Source organism: Pan paniscus, chromosome 21 (genome assembly GCF_029289425.2).
Source record: "Pan paniscus chromosome 21, NHGRI_mPanPan1-v2.0_pri, whole genome shotgun sequence".
In the NCBI taxonomy this organism is placed as follows: Eukaryota; Metazoa; Chordata; class Mammalia; order Primates; family Hominidae; genus Pan; species Pan paniscus.
Window position 1 is genome coordinate 19,376,697 of NC_073270.2, and position 19,652 is coordinate 19,396,348.

The following is a 19,652-nucleotide window of genomic DNA, read 5'->3' on the forward strand; positions in this document are numbered from 1 at the left end:
AGTCTATGGTATTCTGTTATAGCATTAACTGAAACTAAATATACTCCATGCCCTCCATTCACACTTTATTTTGAGAGAGGGGATAACATTCTTTTTCTCTTACTCTGTTTTAGATTTATTTCCCTTCCTTATTCTGTTCTAAATCATGGTGTGATGTGTCTAAGCAGAAAGCCATTATAATTGTCCTCAGTTCTAATAACACTTTCAGTTCCTATGGTCAGCCACATAGAAAACACTAGGTTATTTGATGTATTGTTGCACAGAAGTTGACTGTGCGGCTTTTTAGAATTTCAGCTTCATATTTTCACTTTGTAGCTCCACTTAGAAGTTTCTGTATCCAAGCCAAAAACATGGGACCCATGGAAAGGAATTCAGGCTCCACTAGTACTGAGGGTTGGGTTCTAATACCAGTTTGGAGATGCTCTAAGTGGATATCAGAAGAGTTATTTTAAGATAAATGGTATCAGTAAAATAAAATTCAGGCCACATTCTGTGAATTAGCATTTGATGACACTAGCTCTTTGTAACAAAAATTATTTCAAGTATTGGATATACATACATATATAAGATACACAGCCTTTTGGCCAGAACCCCCATCTTCCAGTAATTTGCCAAAATGATGAACACAAACGGAAAGAGGAGAGGCACCCGATATATGTTCTCTAGGACTTTTAGAAAACATGGAGTTGTTCCTTTGGTCACGTATATGCGAATCTATAAGAAAGGTGATATTGTAGACATCAAGGGAATGGGTACTGTTCAAAAAGGAATGCCCCACAAGTGTTACCATGGCAAAACTGGAAGAGTCTACAGTGTTACCCAGCATGCTGTTGGCATTGTTGTAAATAAACAAGGGCTATATTCTTGCCAAGAGCATTAATGTGCATATTGAGCACATGAAGCACTCTAAGAGCCGAGATGGCTTCCTGAAATCCATGAGGAAAATGATCAGAAAAAAAAAAAGAAGCCAAAGAGAAAGGTACCTGGGTTTGCCAGGGACGGTGGCTCACGCCTGTAATCCCAGCACTTTGGGAGGCTCAGGCGGGCAGATCACGAGGTGAAGAGATCGAGACCATCCTGGCCAACATGGTAAAACCCTGTCTCTACTAAAAATACAAAAATTATCTGGGCATGGTAGCGCACACCTGTAGTCCCAACTATTCAGGAGGCTGAAGCAGGAGAATCGCTTGAACCTGGGAGGCGGAGGTTGCAGTGAGCTGAGATCGCGCCACTGCACTCCAGCCTGGTGACAGCGAGATTCCGTCTCCAAAAAAAAAAAAGAGAGAAAGTTACCTGGGTTCAACTGAAGTGCCAGCCTGCTCCACCCAGAGAAGCACACTTTGTGAGAACCAATGGGAAGGAGCCTGAGCTGCTGGAACTTATTCCGTATGAATTCATGGCATAATAAGTGTTAATAAAAGATCTCTGGACTGTAAAAAATATATATATATAAAAATATATATAAAAATATATATATAAATATATATAAATATATAAAAAAAAATATATAAATATATATATAAATATATATAAATATATATAAATATATAAATATATATAAATATATATAAATATATAAATATATATAAATATATATAAATATATAAATATATATAAATATATAAATATATAAATATATATATAAATATATATATAAATATATATAAATATATAAATATATATAAATATATATATAAATATATATAAATATATATAAAGATATATAAATATATATATAAATATATATAAATATATATAGATATATAAATATATATATAAAGATATATAAATATATATATAAAGATATATAAATATATATAAAGATATATAAATATATATATAAAGATATATAAAAAGATATATAAATATATAAATATATATATATAAATATATATAAATACATATATATAAATATATATAAAAATATATATATAAATATATATAAATATATATATAAATATATATAAAAATATATATAAATATATATAAATATATATATAAATATATATAAAAATATATATATAAATATATATAAATATATATATAAATATATATAAATATATAAATATATATATAAATATATATAAATATATAAATATATATATAAATATATATAAATATATATATAAATATATAAATATAAATATATATATAAATATATATAAATATAAATATATATATATATATATATATGAAGGATCTGGGAACAATGTCTGTCCTTCCTGGGACTTGGCCTATCAAAAAGGCACTAGTTTTATGTAGTAAGAAAAATGAACTTGGAAGAGAGCTAGAAATGAGAAGAAACCAGCTTATATGTTTTAAATATAGACTTTGTCTTACGTCTTTATAGCTAAAGATTGGTTTTTAGAGCTTAACATTCAATGGCTAAAACAAAAGTATTCCTTACCTCACCAATAAAGAGAAACTTCAAGCTTTTTTCCCATAGTATGTTTTTAATTCTGAAAATTAACTGAAGGAGACAAGAGACAATTTAAAATTACAGCACCTCTGATGAATAGTTAAATGGATCATTTATCCTACAGGGATAAACTGTAACCAAAACAGATTGTGGGGCTCTACACTCCGGACAGCACCAAAAATTCAAGTTGCATATGAAGTCCTAATACTTACAGTTGATTTCCATTCAGTATTCGGTATTTTGCTCACCTGAGAATAGATACTCCCCAGAGTGTATAGAGGCCCCTGTATATTCAATGATGACCACAAAGACTCAAACAGAAATCAGAAATGACAGTCCATGGCTCTATGGTTTTTAATGAATAGTTTGTGTGGATTTTCCCATGAAACACCCCTGATCTTAGTTGGGTGATTTATAGACCTATGATGTTGGTGGTGATCAGCCAAGCAAACTAGCCAAACAGAAGTAATTTCAAATTAAGTCACTTTTACTTTGTGCTATTACTCATTATTGGATGGTGGGTGAGGGGAAAATACAAAATATATGTCCTAGACCAATGTTGTCCAATAGAGCTTTCTATAATGACGGAAATAGCCTATATTGGCTGGTCAGTAAGGTAACCAATAGCCACCAGTGGCTGTTGAGCACTTGAAATATGGTTAGTTTGACTGAACTGAATTTTCAATTTTACAGCTAGCTGTGGTTACTGGTTACTATATTTGGCAGCAAAGTTCAACAATCCTATAGGTCTATCTTAATTACTTTTATAGGAATGAAGAGTATCAGAATTATTTCTCAATTATATATATTTAGTTTTCATTTCTACAGAGAAAGAGGTCAACAAAGTTTTGTGAACTAAATTGTATAAGTTTTTTTTTTAGGAAAGGACTTCACAGAGAACAAGGCAAAGAATAAGTAACACAACAGCAAATTTCCAAAAAATTCAAGTAGAATCAAACTTTGACTATAGATTTGGTCAAATTAGTGCTGAACAGCCTCTTTAACAACATTATTATTCAACTGATTTATATAATTTGCTTTTTAGTAGTCAAATATTATTTTTGATTATAATCTTAATTATAGTCTTAATTTTGATTATAGTCTTAATTATTTTTGATTATAAAATACATGCTTAGTGTAACAAATTCAAATAATCAGGAGGATAAAGTAAAATAAGGGGCCGGGCATGGTGGCTCATGCCTGTAATCCCAACACTTTGGGCAGCTGAGGTGGGTGGATCACTTGAGGCCAGGAGTTCGAGACCAGCCTGGCCAACATGGTGAAACCCTGTCTCTACTAAAGATACAAAAATTAGCCAGGCGTGGTGGCACATGCCTTTAGTTCACACTACTTGGGAGGCTGAGATGAGAATCACTTGAACCCAGGAGGCGGAGGTTAGAGTGAGCTGAGATTTGTGCCACTGAACTCCAGCCTGGGAGACAGAGCAAGACACTGTCTCAAAAATAATAATAAGGACGTCCACCACACTGTACCTACCAAAATGCCCATTCCCCAAAGATGATTGCTGTTGAACGATTAGGGTACCTTTCCTGATTTTTTTGTCTAAGCACATTTAAAAACGAAGACTTTTGGTTTTGAGCGATAGCTCTGAATCTCCTTTAGGCATGAAGTGTAGGAAATTATATTTCTGCAGCAAACTTAGGCTTTGCAACATCAAGTGTGGATTCACTGGAAATTATTTGAAGTAACACATAGCGATCATAATAGCCAAAAAATGTTGGGAAATGAAAAAGCGTGGGTTTTTTTAATTAAAAAAAAATTTTTTTTTTTTAAGAGACAGGTTCTTCACTCCATCACCCAGGATGGAGTACAGTGACGCGATCATAGCTCACTGAAGGCTCAAACTCCTGGGCTCAAGCAATCCTGCCTCAGCCTCCCAAGAAGCTAGGACTACAGGTGTGCACCACCATGCCTAGCTAATGTTGTAATATTTTGTAGAGATGGGGTCTTGCTATGTTGCCCTGGCTGGCCTCAAACACCTGGCCTCAAGCAATACACCCACCTCAGCCTCCCACAGTGCTGGGATTACAGGCATGAGCCACCACACCCAGCCAAAAAAAGGTTTTCTGAGGAAGTATGATCAGAAGAAAATGGAATGTGCTTGAAAGAGATCTTAAGGGCCATGGAAGTTAAAAGGTTGAACTCTACAGAACAGAACACGAAGTATGGAAAGGTTCTTTTGAAAAACACTTGTCTTTGGAGCAAAATCCAAATTGTCCCCATGATTTCGTCCTTTGACATTATGTTCATCTTGGTTATCTTAGTCTTTTCGCAGACTTCACAGATAATTATCTAAAAGCCCCTGGCTAAGTGAATGCTTATGACTGTGGTCACAAATGGATGGCTTGGATTTTATTTGTCTTGCGGTGTTTGTAAATTTTTTGATGTATACTGTTATTGCCAACTTACATACTCCATATGTATATGGATTGTATGTGTGTTTGTGTGTGTGTGTGTATATTATATGGATTGTGTGTGTGTGTGTATATTATATGGATTGTGTGTGTGTGTGTATATATATGGATTGTGTGTGTGTGTGTGTGTGTATATATATATATATATATATATATATATATGCATTCCCCAAATTTAAAAACTACAATTTGGAGATTTTTTTCCACACAAAAAATCAGAAAATTGGCAACACTCTGCCCCATTTCCACATGGCAACAATTTAGACAGGCCATGAGCTCTCCACATGGCTCTGATCCCACCACTCTTGTCTCAAACAAATCTAGTCAGTTGTACGTATATTATGAATGTATATTGCTGTGCTTCTCCTTCCTGCCTGACTCCGGAAGACTCCTGTCTCAGTCTGTCTCAACATGTCTGAAGGACTTAGGGGCAAGTGTCAGAGGTGAAGGCCCTAGTCTGAGTTTAATGTCCGGGGCCAGCTTGAAACAGCAGCTAGTATTTTGAGCTCTAAGCTAACACTCTGGACTTTCAGTCATGTTTTCTTTCCCCAATGAAATAGAAAAGTTTGATTTCAAAGAGGAAAAGTGTGCAATACCTGCAACATACATAAAACTTATTTAATTTTACTCAGGAGTGGGAATCAGGAAACCTGGGTTCTGTTTCTGACTCACTTCGGATAGAGAAGGGTAGTTAAGCTGTCCTTATGTTTCTTATCAAATGAGGAAAATACTGTGGTAGCTCATAGCAATTTGGGGAGTTTTAGAGTCTATGGAAAATGGAAATGCTATTTGTAACTTACATTGAATGTTGAAACTTGTGTTTGTTTTTCAGGCACTTATGGAACTTAACTGGATGTTCTATGTGTCTAGTAATCAGCTGATAGTAGATATTATTCTACTCCTATATTGGGATGCAAAATAGCAGAAATCATACAGTCTATGCTGGTACTTTCAGCAAAGACTTTACCACAGTAATCAGTTCATGAAACTCTGTGTTCTGAAAGTGGCCACAGTCAGTGAATTTGTGCAATTTGGTTTCCAACCTATCGGCCACTTCTTGTTGTTCCTTCCAGGGAAGGAACGGGTCGTCAGTAGAGCCAAACTGCACAATGTAAGGGCAGTTGGCCTTGATCTTCTCCCACTGCCAGGGGCGGGTAAAGTATCCTATGGGGAAAAAAAAATGATCTTTCAGTGCCCATGGATAATCTCCCTTCTAGATATTCTAAAATACCTATTGGTGACCCACATAGAGACACAAAGGAGCAGAACCTCCGTGTGAGTTAGAAGCACTTCTTTTTTTTTTCAAATCTGTAGGGCTTGATACCACAGTTACTCGTGAAGAGGTGGTATATGGTTCAACTAAAACCAGGCCTCTAGGGTTCAATTGTAGACTTACAGCTTGGGAAGAAATCAAAGTGCAAACTTATATCCAAAGATAGTTGGTAAATCTTTCTCATATGCTATTAGAATTTTTTAGCCTATCTGAAAGACAGCACTGTTTTTACAACCTGAACAGACAGCCCCATGTCTAGAGAAGGGCTTTGCTCAGATTTCTACCTTTGGACTTACCACTTGCACGCTCATTTTCATCCCCCAAGTCTGATGTGTACGCAGACACTAATACAATAGCATATACTCGATGTGTTTCTGCATACCTGGAGAAAGAAAAATGATGTCAGCTAATATATAATGTTACCTCTGATCACCAAAGTCAATAAACTACTTAAAAACTCATTTGAGGTAGCCTACAGAAAGCACGTGCTACCTGCTGTTGAGGTTGATGTGAAAAATGGCAAGGAAACTGCAGAACTATAAGCCCAACCCTGGCTACTGGATGAGCTTCTACTCATTTTTCTTTTTTTTTTTTTTTTGAGACAGAGTCTCGCTCTGTCACCCAGGCTGGAGTGCAGTGGCACAATCTTGGCTCACTGCAACCTCCACCTCCTGGGTTCAAACAATTCTCCTGTTTTAGCCTCCTAAGTAGCTGGGATAACAGGCATGCACCACCACGCCCAGCTAATTTTGTATTTTTAGTAGAGACGGGGTTTCACCATGTTGGCCAGGCTGGTCTTGAACTCCTGACCTCAAATAATCCACTCACCCCGGCCTCCTAAAGTGCTGGGATTACAGGCGTGAGCCACCATGCCCAGCCACTACCCATTTTTCAAGGTAGTTGAAACTTGTGCGAACCTTTCCCAATAAACAAAAAATGTGTAATCCATCCACGTTTAGTATGCATCAGTGTCACTTGGTTGGTGAACATGCAGATTCTCAGGCTCAGACCCAGAGTCTCTGATTCAGAAAGTTGGCATTAAGGCCTAGAATCTGCATTTTAAGGCGTGATCCCTCCTTCAACCCAGATGACTCTAATGCAAGTGGTCTGTGAACTGTATTTTAAGAAACACTGTATAATACCAGAAATGTACCTTTGTTACCACACACTCCACATTGCCTTATATTATTCATTTGTGTTGTCTTATATACATTTCTCTCAATAAATTGTCAGCTCCTTAAGGGCAGACATGAGTCCTGTTGATCTTTGTGTTCCTGGTGCCCATTACAGTACCTGGCAAGTAGACACCCAGCTAACTATTAGGTTGGTACAAAAGTAATTGCAGTTTTTGCCATTAAAAGTAAGCAGGAGACAGACAAGAAATAAACAGGAGGTCAGATGCAATGCATAATCCTTGACTAGATCTAGGATTGACTAGATCTAGGTGAAAAGTACTACAGATAATAAGACATAAAGAGGATAGGAGCCAGTAGAGTGAGTCTCCTTTACTGGCAAAAACCACAGTTATATTTGCAGAGAGCAGTCTCCCTCAGCAAAGACTGGGATAAGGAAAGACACATAGTAGTAATAATTTCAAGGGGTCTTTGTGCCAAGAAAGAGTTAGGGTTGGTATTTTGTTCTTGGGCCTAAACTTTTTTCCCAATTTATTTTGAAAAATATCAAACCTACAGAAACGTTGAAAGAACAAGCACCTAGGCCGGGCACGGTGGCTCACACCTGTAATCCCAGCACTTTGTGAGGCCAAGGCAGGCAGATCACCTGAGGTCAGGAGTTCAAGACCAGCCTGACCAATATGGTGAAGCCCCGTCTCTACTAAAAATACAAAAATTAACCAGGTGTGGTGGCAGGCGCCTGTAGTCTCAGCTACTCGGGAGGCTAAGACAGGAGAATTGCTTGAACCTGGGAGGCAGAGGTTGCAGTGAGCCGATATTGTGCCACTGCACTCCAGCCCGGGCAACAGAGGGAGGCTCTGTCTCAAAAAAAAAAAAAAAAAGAACAAGCACCTAGATTCATTAATTTTGTCACATTTCACCCGTACTTTAGCATGTATCTCCTGAGAAGGCCACTCCCTTAACCATGGTACCACTATTACACCCATTAAATTTCACATTGATACAGCAATATTATCTGTATTCATTTTTCCCCAACTGTACCAAAAATGTCCTTTAAAACATTCTGCAATCCTAGATCTAGTCAAGGATTATGCATTGCATTTTATTTTCATGGCTCTTCAGTCACTTTAAAATTTTTTTGTTTTAAATGACATTAACATTGTTTAAGAGTTTAGGCCAGTTGTCTTGTACATTATCCTCTAAATAGGATTGTCTGTTTCCTCCTAACTAGACTGAGGTAAACATTTCTGGCAAGGATACTACATAGGTGATGCTGTGTCCTTCCCATGCCATCACATCAGGGGCCACATGATGCCAGTCTATTATTGGTGAGATTAAGTTTGATCATTTGCTTAAAGTGATATCCACCTGATTTCTCCATTGGAAAGGCACGATTTCCCTTTCATGATTGGAGTCATCTGTAGGGTAGTCCTCTATGATTTTGTCAATAGGAAATTCTACAACCTTAACCCAATTGTTTTGGCATCCATTTTTCTCCTTGCCTCCCTTAACTTTAGAAGTCAATTCTTAGAAGGTTGCTAAGAATCCTGCAGTGAGTTCAAGGATCTTTAAAAGCAGGCACACCTTTACTAATCAATGGCTTGAGAAAAATGCAGTTGGCCTTGAGTTGGACCAGAATTCAATAATACAAGGAGCTCTTCCTTTTCCAGACAACCCCTGGCAGCATATAACATCCTTACACTAGGAGTGTACCATAATTTTGTAGCTCCATCCTGAAATACTCTTGTAACTTTAATCAGTGTGGCTGAAAGATTATGAAATTTGGCAAGATTCCCTGATATGCAATTCATGTGACAGCCTAAGTGACTGCTTGGGACAAATAAAAACTATTATCCTTTGTCATTTTGCCTAGCAAATATGAAAGAAACTCAACGCTTATAGGCTAAACTTAGCTTATTCAGCCAGCTAAGTCCCTACCCACTAGGCCTTATAAGGCTAAAAGGGGAGATGTAATATTCTAATGAGAGCAGTAGGGATGTGCCCACGAATCCTAAGGACTGGGGATTCGCAGGTGAGTAACACTGCAGACACAATCTACCATATGCCAGGCTCTCTTCTAGGCAATGGGGTTTCAGTGCCAGAGTGAACAAAGCCCTGCCTTCATGGAGTCTACATTCTATTGGCAGGAGACAGACAAGAAATAAACAGGATGTCAGATGGTAAAAAGTGCTGCAGATAATAAGATATAAAAGAGATAGGAGCCAGTAGAGTGAGGAAGCCGTTTCACATGGTGTGATTAGAAAAGGCTTCACCAAAAGGGGACATTTGAGCAGACACTTCAAGGGGAATAGAAAGCCATGCAGTGTCTAGGGACAGAGTATCCCAGGTAGAAGGATGAGAGCAGGCTAAGATGTGCATGTACTTGGCATGTTCCAGGAACTGCAATGAGGTCAGTAAACCTGGCTGGGAGGAGAGAAGGAGAGTCTGTAGAGACAGAATCAGAGCTGACTGATGGGAAGCCACTGGGGTTTGCAGCCACTTATGCTTTAAAAGGATCACTGCATCTCAATAAGAGCAGATTTTTTGTTTTTTTTCAATCCACTAGCAAAACCAGGAAGGAATTAGGACAGATTATGTTACCACTTTAGAGGTCAGCACTGTTTCCTCTGCAACAGAAATTTAAGATATACGCAAGGTATTTCTCAAGCAAGCATGACTGGAGCCCACAAAGGGGATAGCAGTTTAACAAAGATCGCACCTCATGGCCGCGATGGCCCCAGAACTGTGACCAATGATGATAGTCTTCTCATCACAGTGCAGCTCTGTCTCCATGAAGGGCAGCCAGATGCTCTCTCGTGCTGTAACTTAAGGTTCAGGGTAAAGAAAAAGTCTGTCATTTGATAGTGGTAGTCTGAATCCAACGCTGCCCCACCTTTCAAACAGGCAACTATTCAGCAATTCACAACTGTTAAAACTGCAGGACCACAGCAGGAGACCAGACTGTATTAACAGAGCCAAAGATTTATGTATTACTACTTGAAAGACCCAAGTCCACAGTTTTGGTAAATAGTTTTTCTTTTCTCTCTCTTTTTTTTTTTTTTTTGTTTACCATGTTCTTGTAAGAAAATACTAAGGAAATAATAAAATATAACTCTGAAATTTTAATGTAAACTTTCAAACTTGAAAAGAAAATCTATTGGTCAGGTGCAGTGGTTCACACCTATAATCCCAACACTTTGGGAGGCTGAGGTGGACAGATCATTTGAGGTCAGGAGTTCGAGACCAGCCTGCCCAAATGCTGAAACCCCGTCTCTGCTAAAAATACAAAAAAAATTAGCCAGGCGTGATGGCGCATGCCTGTAATCCCAGCTACTTGGGAGGCTGACACAGGAGAATCACTTGAACCCAGGAGGCAGAGGTTGCAGTGAGCCGAGATCACGCCACAGCACTCTGGCCTGGGCAACAGAGCGAGACTCCATCTCAAAAAAAAAAAGCAAAAAAACTCTTGCAACATTCTAAAATTCACACACATTTATTCATTCTTTCCAAAAAGGGGATTCCTGAGACAAGTCATAGGCATACCCAGAACAAAAGTAGCAATATGACATTTTTAAACATTAGGATCTCAAACAGATGCTGTAAAGTTTTATACCTATGCCTCAAGTATAATACCCACAAATTCTGCCTGAAAATATTTGTAGACATATAGAAGGGAAAAATCAAGTTGGTGCAAAGTTGAAAATTAAATTTTACCATGCCCAGGTGCTTTCCTGATCCTTACTAGAATTTTCTATGGCTTTTGGTTCACACCCTCCTCCCCAAGCTGCTTGCCTTATTCTTTCTTAGGTATATAGGCATCTTTGGTTCCTCCACTATGATATTCTTGTTCTCTACCACAAAAATGGTAATATCAAAACCCAACAAGATGAGGCTGTTTAAAAACAAGTTTAAAACTTACTTGGGTCGGGCATGTTTTTAGCCAAACACTGGAAACCAGGTATCTATGATATGAGGGGGGAGAAAAAGCTATAATAAAGAGCTTAATTACAACTAATACTTTGCCAATAAGAAATGAGGCACCTGATATGATCGTTACCAATTCAATATTAACTTGTGTTATGAAATGAAGTAGGTTAAGTGACCATCCTTTCGCATGAACTCCATCTGTAGTTCTGTATCTAGGCAGCTCTGGGATCTCTATAGAGAGACCTATACCTGCATTTGTACACCCATATTTGCCTCTACAGGCCTGCATCTATAAAGAGGCATGAACAAATGTGTTCTAGACAGACTGACCTGGAGCCAAATAGACTGTGTGCCAGGGAGTAGGTAAAACGTGGCACAGGAACGTGATACAGAAATTTGGAGACAGCAGACTCTCAGAAGCTCCAGCCCTGACCTTTGGGGTTGTAACTCTGACCAGGGTTTTCAGCCACAGCGCTGCAATCTATTCTGGAGACCCGCTCTAGAGGACAGCAACCCAGGGAGCCGACTTACCGCCCGGTTACAGAAGAGGGTTAAAAAATAAAAATCAAACGGCACAGGTCAGCCTACAGTAAGATGCCACTTTTATAAAGCTCACCAAGAAGCCAAATAGAACAGTCTATTGTTTAAAAGGTATATTCATAGGTTGAAAAGTACTTTAATTTTAAAAAGAGAAGCAGATGAAAAAATTCAGGATGGCACGGGACTGAAATGGGTAGACAGACATACGGGTCGTTTGGAAGATGATGTATAGGCAATGTCCCAGATTTTAGTTTGGTAATTCATTACATTATGCCTCATAATGTAGACGCATGTTACGTATATCCTTTGTATATATTAAGTATAGCATATTTAATTTTTTAAAAGCTGAAGCGGGGAGCAGTGAACATGTAAAATTATCTGGGAAGTCCCAAATCTGAACCAGCAGCAGATACGGGGGGGCGGGGCTCGGGGGCTCAGCCTCGGTAGTTCAAAGGGGTTCCTTTAACTCTAAAGGCTGAGCCCTCAGAGAAGTCTTCCAGGCAGTTTTACCAGTCAAAATTCGACCACTAGCTCAGACTTTAAGAGAAGGCAGCGGGGGAGAGGCAGGAAAACACACAGGGCTTTGCTGGAGGGGATTAGACGCCTGTTCAAACTTCAGCCCTCAGTCCTCTCCCGCCGTCCCTCCCTCCAGGCTGACTTCACGGAGCAGCGGCGTTGGGCGCTTACCTTCTCCAGCTCCTTTTTCACCCAGCCATACCAGCCGTGGGTGGTCACATCCCCGCCTCCGTTCCCGGGAACAATCACTGCCTTGCTAGGAGAAGCCATGAGTGCAGCGAGGCCAGAGTTCCCCAGCGCGGGTCCAGCGGAGCTGAGCCCAGCCTGCACCCGCAGGGAGCCTGCGCCGCGGCATCCTGGGAGTTGTAGTTGCGAGGACCGGGGAGGCCGGGCTCTTTCCTCCTTGGCCTGCCTTCCACTGGCTGCGTGGGGCAGCCAAGAACAAAGCCTGCGAGCTTCCATCAATTGTAAAGCAAAGCACCCTTTACTTGCCTCTTACTAGTGCTCTCATGTTTTCCCCTTATTTAAGACAGGCTATGACACGGTTGGAGTGTGTTATTTCTTTGCTAGATTTACTGATATTTCTATAGGAAAGTTTGTTTTTGGTTTCAAACATGCAGAAAACCCATTTATAACCTGGGAACGCCTGAAATCCATATTATTTTTCCTTCTGATTTTAAAACAGTTTTTAGTAGTCAGTATCAGCCCTGGTTGTTGTTTTTCATTGCTTTGAATGAAATTTCCTTGCATAAAGCTACTAACCCAAGTAAAACAAGCAAAAATTTAATTAAATACCAAGAAAATACTTCGTCAGATTTTCATATTAAACCAGCTGATACTGAAATTGTTTAAAATAGTTTATAACCAATGCTTAGTCCCATATTCCTGGGAAGACAATCAAAGCTTCTTGTACATTTGGTCACCGGGTGGGCCATTTAAACATTTTGTAAGGGGATTTCATTCAATTGTTATTTGAATTCCAATTTGTCATTCTGGTTGTATAAAAGCTTTCCCATGCAAGAGGGCTGATGTTATAATAGTAGATTATTATGCTACAGTGTATTTTCCCCCGGTAAAGAAAGCTTTTTATGGTTTGAATTTTCTGGAAACATTGGAGAAGACTGTCCTTGTCATCCACACTACAACAAAACTTCAGGACCTTGGGCTTTGGGTTCATGGTCTCGCAAATGAGAAGGGTCCCTCCACACTTTTGGAACAGTGCACCCATTGGAACTTTTGAGGTAAAGCTACCCTGGGAAATTTCTCCCAAGAAGAAAATGGCATCCTTGATGTGAACAGCTTTTCCCCAGTTCACAGATTAAGACTTCTACTACCATGAAACTCTTATCTTTCAATATTTTTTGTCTTCCTTATGCCTCTACAAACAATAGAAGTGGAAAAGGGGTCTGTTACGTGCACTTATGGGGTATACTTTTATTTGTGAAGGAGTTTGCAGCCAGCCTTATACATGGATAAACTTATACTTTGATAGATAAAAGATGAAGGCCCGAAGTAGGTAAGAAACTTTAATGGTACATGTGTTGCTTCATAATCAGTCAAAAACAAAACATTGGTTCACTCCTCTAACCCACATCATGGGTTAAAGAAAACATTGCCAGGAGGCCTTCACTCTTCTAGAAAGGCATCATTTGTTAGGTCCTTTTACCATGATTTGAAGTAAAAGAAGCAATGATTAGAAATGTATCCCTCATTGGCTGGGGGCGGTGGCTTACGCCTGTAATCCCAGCACTTTAGGGGTCCGAGGCAGGCAGATCACCTGAGGTCAGGAATTCAAGATCAGCCTGGCCAACATGGCAAAACCCCGTCTCTACTAAAAATACAAAAATTAGCTAGGCGTGGTGGCAGGTGCCTGTAATCGCAGCTACTCAGGAAGCTGAGGCAGGAGAATTGCTTGAACCCAGAAGGCAGAGGTTGCAGTGAACCAAGACTGTGCCATTGCACTCCAACCTGGGCGACAGAGCGAGACTCCCTCTCAAAAAAAAAAGAAAGGAAAAAAGAAAAAAATAAAGAAATTCAGTGGTAGAGGATTAACGAAGAAATTGCTTAGTTAAGTGAGTAAACCCTTTATCTAGCTCATTCTTTGATCTATTTGATTTTAGGAGGTTTGGTTTATCGGGGCCTTGGGTTTAGGAGCATACCCCAAACTCTTGGTGTTATCCTCCCAATATTTATAATAACAGTCTCCCTGGTGTGCTGTATTCTCTCAAAGCTTTTAAATGTTTGCACGTGGTCATCTCTAGAACGTCAGATGTTCTCTCTTCAACTGGAATGACAAAAGCTGAAAGAAATGTGCAACCATGAGAACACCAAAACCTATAAATGATGTGCTGAGACCGAAACCCAAAATGATGGTAACTGAGAGTGGCGCTAAGGCCCTAAGTTTTGGTCACACTCTCACCTAAGTGAGAACCTGAACTAAAAGGGGGAATTTTTTCCACAAAATTTTGCGAGGCCATTGTTTTGGACTAAGCTCATGCATTAGACCCCAACAAACCAAACCAAACCAAAATGGAGTTGCTTGCGCTAAGACTTTAAGGAAACATAGATTCTAGAACAGACTAGGTTTTGTTTTTTTTTTTGCAAATCTCTATAACAAACATCTCTGACAGCGTAGGTATCCACCCCCTGAAGTTCCCATTAAATCTTTTAACCAAATTAATTTCCTCTCGTCTGGAGACCATCAAGCTTCAGATGATCATGCAACAAAGGTTCCAGCCAGTTCCAGGTGAAGACACCACCCCTAGCCATCAAGAAACTACCCTGCCTCCACTAGATAGAGCAGGGCGAGCTCCATGATCACCAGTAGGTAGGGACTACACCCCAAGCCAGCATGAAGCAGTTACAGAAAAAAGACCATCAGTCCCTCTGCCTCCCATAAAGATTTATGGGGATCACATCTCTCAGCGGGCAGATGAGCCAGGAAAATAGGGTCTGGAGGCAGGGAACAGAAGGCTGATTCACACTTCAGTTATGACAGGAAATATCCCCTCCACAGGGTGTAGGCCAACTAAATGACTTTGTAGCTTTACTTCATCCTCTTCATTTACATAGGGTGTACCCCAAGTAGAGGGTATTTAAATGCTCAAAAATTCTATAATGGGGACTTTGAGCCCTTATGCTCAGGCCTGCTCCCATAATGTAGAGTGTACTTTCATTTTCAATGAAACCCTTCATTCCTTCCTTTCTTTGTGCGTTTTGTCTAATTGTTTGTTCAAGACGCTAAGAAACTGGACACCCTCCACCATTAACAAAGGGGCATGAAACTTTTGGGGGTGATATATATGTTTATTATCTCGATTGTGGTGATGGGTGTCAAAACTTAATAAATTGTACATTTTAAATATGTGCAGCTTAAGGTACATCAATTATACCTCAATATAGCTCTTTCAAATTTAAAAATAGTAATCCCAGCATTTTGGGAGGCTAAAGCGGGAGGATTGCTTGAGCCCAGGAGTTTGAGACTAGCCTGGGCAACATGGCAAGACTCCATGTCTTCAAAAATTTTTTAAATTAGCCAGGCATGGTGGTGTACACCTGTAGTCCCAGCTACTCAGCAGGCTAAGGTAGAATGATCACTCGAGCATGGGAGACTGCAGTGAGCTATGATCATGCCACTGCACTCTAGCGTGGGTGACACAGTGAGACTCTGTCTCAAAAAAAAAAATAAAAAGGAATACAATTTCAACATAAAACAAGCAGAGACATTCCTATAACCAACTGGTTGTTTGCTTAGTAGTTTTTAGTTCAAGAAGCAATGATACTCCCTAAACAGGAACTGGGGGCTGAAAAAGCATCTAGCAATCTAGCTTCCCTTAAGATTTAGTTAGCTCATTCTTCTAGAAGGAGAAAAAAGGCAGTGACATTAACTCTCATCTTAGGTTGTTTATGCCAATAATAATTGAGAAGATTATAATTACATACATCCGTTTTGTTTTCTACTTTTTATCTCTTGTACAAACAATTTCTGAGCTTATCATTATCACAGAAGAAACAGTTTTAGTTTCAAAGCTAAAAGCCAACATTTTTGTCCATTTTTTTTTTTGAGATGGAGTCTCGCTCAGTCACCCAGGCTGGAGTGCAGTGGCACGATCTCGGCTCACCACAAGCTCTGCCTCCCGGGTTCACGCCATTCTCCTGCCTCAGCCTTCCGAGTAGCTGGGACTGCAGGCGCCCACCACCACGCCCAGCTAAATTTTTTTTTGCATTTTTTTTTTAGTAGAGACAGAGTTTCACCGTGTTAGCCAGGATGGTCTCGATCTCCTGACCTCGTGATCCACCCGTCTCAGCCTCCCAAAGTGCTGGGATTACAGGCATGAGCCACTGCGCCCGGCCATTTTTGTGAATTTTTAAAAATCTGAAAATGCACCTTTATATTTGGTACCTCATTTGCTAATATTGAAGAAGTTGTTCTCAAGAACTTGCTGAGACAGTTTGACTCTTTCTAAAGGGATCACCCACCCTCCACTGAGGCCCTCCTTCTAAAGGGATCACCCACCCTCCACTGAGGCCCTCCTTCTAAAGGGATCACCCACCCTCCACTGAGGCCCTCCTTCTAAAGGGATCACCCACCCTCCACTGAGGCCCTCCTTCTAAAGGGATCTTCCACCCTCCACTGAGGCCCTCCTTCTAAAGGGATCTTCCACCCTCCACTGAGGCCCTCCTGCTGAATAATCTTCCTCTGCCTGGATTTTTCTTTTCAGGTCAGGATCTTTTCTGTGGGAAGTTTGTCTCTAAGTCTTCAAACTCACGGTCTAAATCTATTCTCCTCTCTTCTGTGGTTACTTTTCCTTTCTGCCACTGCTTTTGTTTACTTGTTTGTTTGATTTTTGGTTTTGCCACCTTGAGGAGAAAGGAGGTCAACGGAAGCCTTCTTCAAAGTCTTGAAGCACACATGGCAGCTCCTGGGAAAGGAAGGGAGGTGAAGAGGCTGTTCTTGGCAGAGAGGAAGGCATGCAAAAGGGCACTGAAACAACAAACAGCACATGTGGGCTGGGAAGGACAGTGGTTCATTACTGGAGGATTGAGGTCTGTAGATCATTGAGGCCCGTGAGTAGCACAGGGGCCCCTACTGTATCCTGTGAATGATGGGAAAATTATGTAAGGTTTTAAGCAAGAGAATAGTAGGGTCAGATATGTGATTTAGAGAAGTCTATCCAGCAACCAATGTGATTTTTGGATCGGGCAAAATTTGGGCAAAACAATCATTCGAGAGACTGTTGCAGGAATCCAATCAGAGGATGAGTGCCTGAACTAAGCAAGTAGATGAAATTGAGAAATATTTAGAGTAACAAATTAACAAGACCAAGTGATTCAGTGTCACCTTCAAGGTGGAGGTGTTAGAAATAAGGAGGAGCCAAGGATAACTTCCTACTTTATAGACTCAGTAACTGGGAGAAGAATGGCATCTTCAAGTGAAGATGTACAAGAGGCAGAACGTTCACTGGGAGCCAGGGGGATGATGGATTCAGTTTAGGACATATTAAGATCGAGATGTGCAAGCATACCCAGTGATATCTGCAGGACATTTCTCCAGACGGCCTTGGACTGGCCCAGTTCTCCCCACTTTCTTGCTCGTAGTTCTGAAGACTAATTCTGATGTGCTGGGAATATAGTATTCTGAGATAAGGAGGAAATAGCCAGAACAGCCCAGGCTGTGTTCTAGCCCCACTAAAAACAAGATGTCCTTCAATGCTTTTACGGCTTTTCCCAGCTAGAGTACAAGTGGGCATGCACAGACGAGACTCAATCTGCACCGTGTGGCTTTCCTGAGTCTTGAGAGACCAGCTCACCTTGAATCCTAGGTTTCTGCTGTCCCTTGCTGCTTCTCTGTGAGTAATAAATCCACTTCACGTAACTTGTGTATGTGAGTGTTCTGGCTCACCAGACTCGGGCAGGTAGTAGAAGCACAGCCCAAGATGCAGTGAACTGAATTGGTAACCAGTGCACAGTAAACACACTTTGAAGAACCCAGCAGGTTGCTGAATATTTGAATCTGATGTTAGGTAGAAAAGTCTGACCCAGAAATACAGAATTTAGGCTAAGCGTGGTGGCTCACACCTGTAATCCCAGCACTTTGGGAGGCCGAGGTGGGCAGATCACCTGAGGTCAGGAGTTCGACACCAGCCTGGCCAACATGGCGAAACCCTTACTAAAAACACAAAAATTAGCCAGGTGTGGTGGCCTGCGCCTGTAATCCCAGCCACTCACGAGACTGAGGCAGGAAAATCGCTTGAACCCAGGGGCAGAGGTTGCAGTGAGCCAAGATCGTACCACTGCACTCCAGCTTGGGCGACAGAGAGAGACTCCATCTCAAAATAATAATAATAAAATAAAATAAATAAATAAAAGAATTTAGACTCAGGCTACAGATGATGATAATATGTCAGAAAAATTATGAAAGATTTTGAAATAGTCAAAAGAGGTTACTGGGTGAACTTTCTGTGGAGTGCTGTGCATTTTTAAAAGACTCTCTAGGGGCCGGGAGTGGTGGCTCATGCCTGTAATCCCAGCACTTTGGGAGGCCGAGGCGGGCAGATCATGAGGTCAAGAGATCGAGACCATTCTGGCCAACATGGTGAAACCCCGTCTCTACTAAAATTACAAAAATTAGCTAGGCATGGTCGCGTGCACCTATAGTCCCAGCTACTCGGGAGGCTGAGGCAGGAGAATCGCTTGAAGCCGGGATGTGGAGGTTGCAGTGAACTGAGATCGCGCCACTGCACTCCAGCCTGGCGACAGAGCGAGACTTCGTTTCAAAAACAAAAAATCCCCTGGGTCATTTGCTGTAGGAGGGATGTACCTCTGCCTTTGAGTATGCTATTTTACAACTCTGTAGAGATAGAAATTAACTTATAGAAGATAGTAATGCAAATGTTCCCTGACCATAACAATGAAAACTATTCCTGTCCACAGCAATGCAAATCAATTTTGTGTGATAGAGAATATGTCACTATAAATCAAATTCTTCTTAGAACCAGTTTGAACATCCCTCCTGGTTGTAGGGATTAATTAAAATCAATGAATGAGTTAAGTAAGATCTTTGGCACATGTTCATTTTATATTTGCATGAAGGCCATAATTTTACCTTTTGAAACACTTTAACAGTTTTGAAGCTTTCACCAACATCCCAATGGATTCACCTGACAGAACCAGGTAAACCACATTACTGAAGAACACCCCATGGGGCTAAGCCCAAGCACATTTTTTCCTGGCTCCGGGAGTGAATACCAAGTAGCAATAGTACTACAGCGTTGCTGACTTTCTCCCTAGGTTTCTTTCTCCTCCTTACTGATTTTGGGTTTTGTTTCTGATTCGCCCACAGCTGGCGGATTTTTCCCCATGAATGGCGACACCAATTAGGAACTCGCGGGAAACCCCGTTGCTCCCTT

General features: G+C 40.4%; 1 protein-coding gene across 1 annotated transcript; it reads right to left on the bottom strand.

Moving 5' to 3' along the window:
• Positions 1-2,749: 2,749 nt before the first annotated feature.
• On the bottom strand, positions 2,750-12,599 carry RBBP9 (RB binding protein 9, serine hydrolase). Its single transcript, XM_003810612.6, has 5 exons — positions 12,415-12,599; positions 11,180-11,222; positions 9,980-10,085; positions 6,424-6,509; positions 2,750-6,018 (listed from the first exon to the last, which is right to left on the bottom strand). Exons 1-5 carry the CDS (start codon positions 12,511-12,513, stop codon positions 5,792-5,794), a joined length of 561 nt encoding a protein of 186 aa, XP_003810660.1. The 5' UTR covers positions 12,514-12,599; the 3' UTR covers positions 2,750-5,791.
• Positions 12,600-19,652: the final 7,053 nt, after the last annotated feature.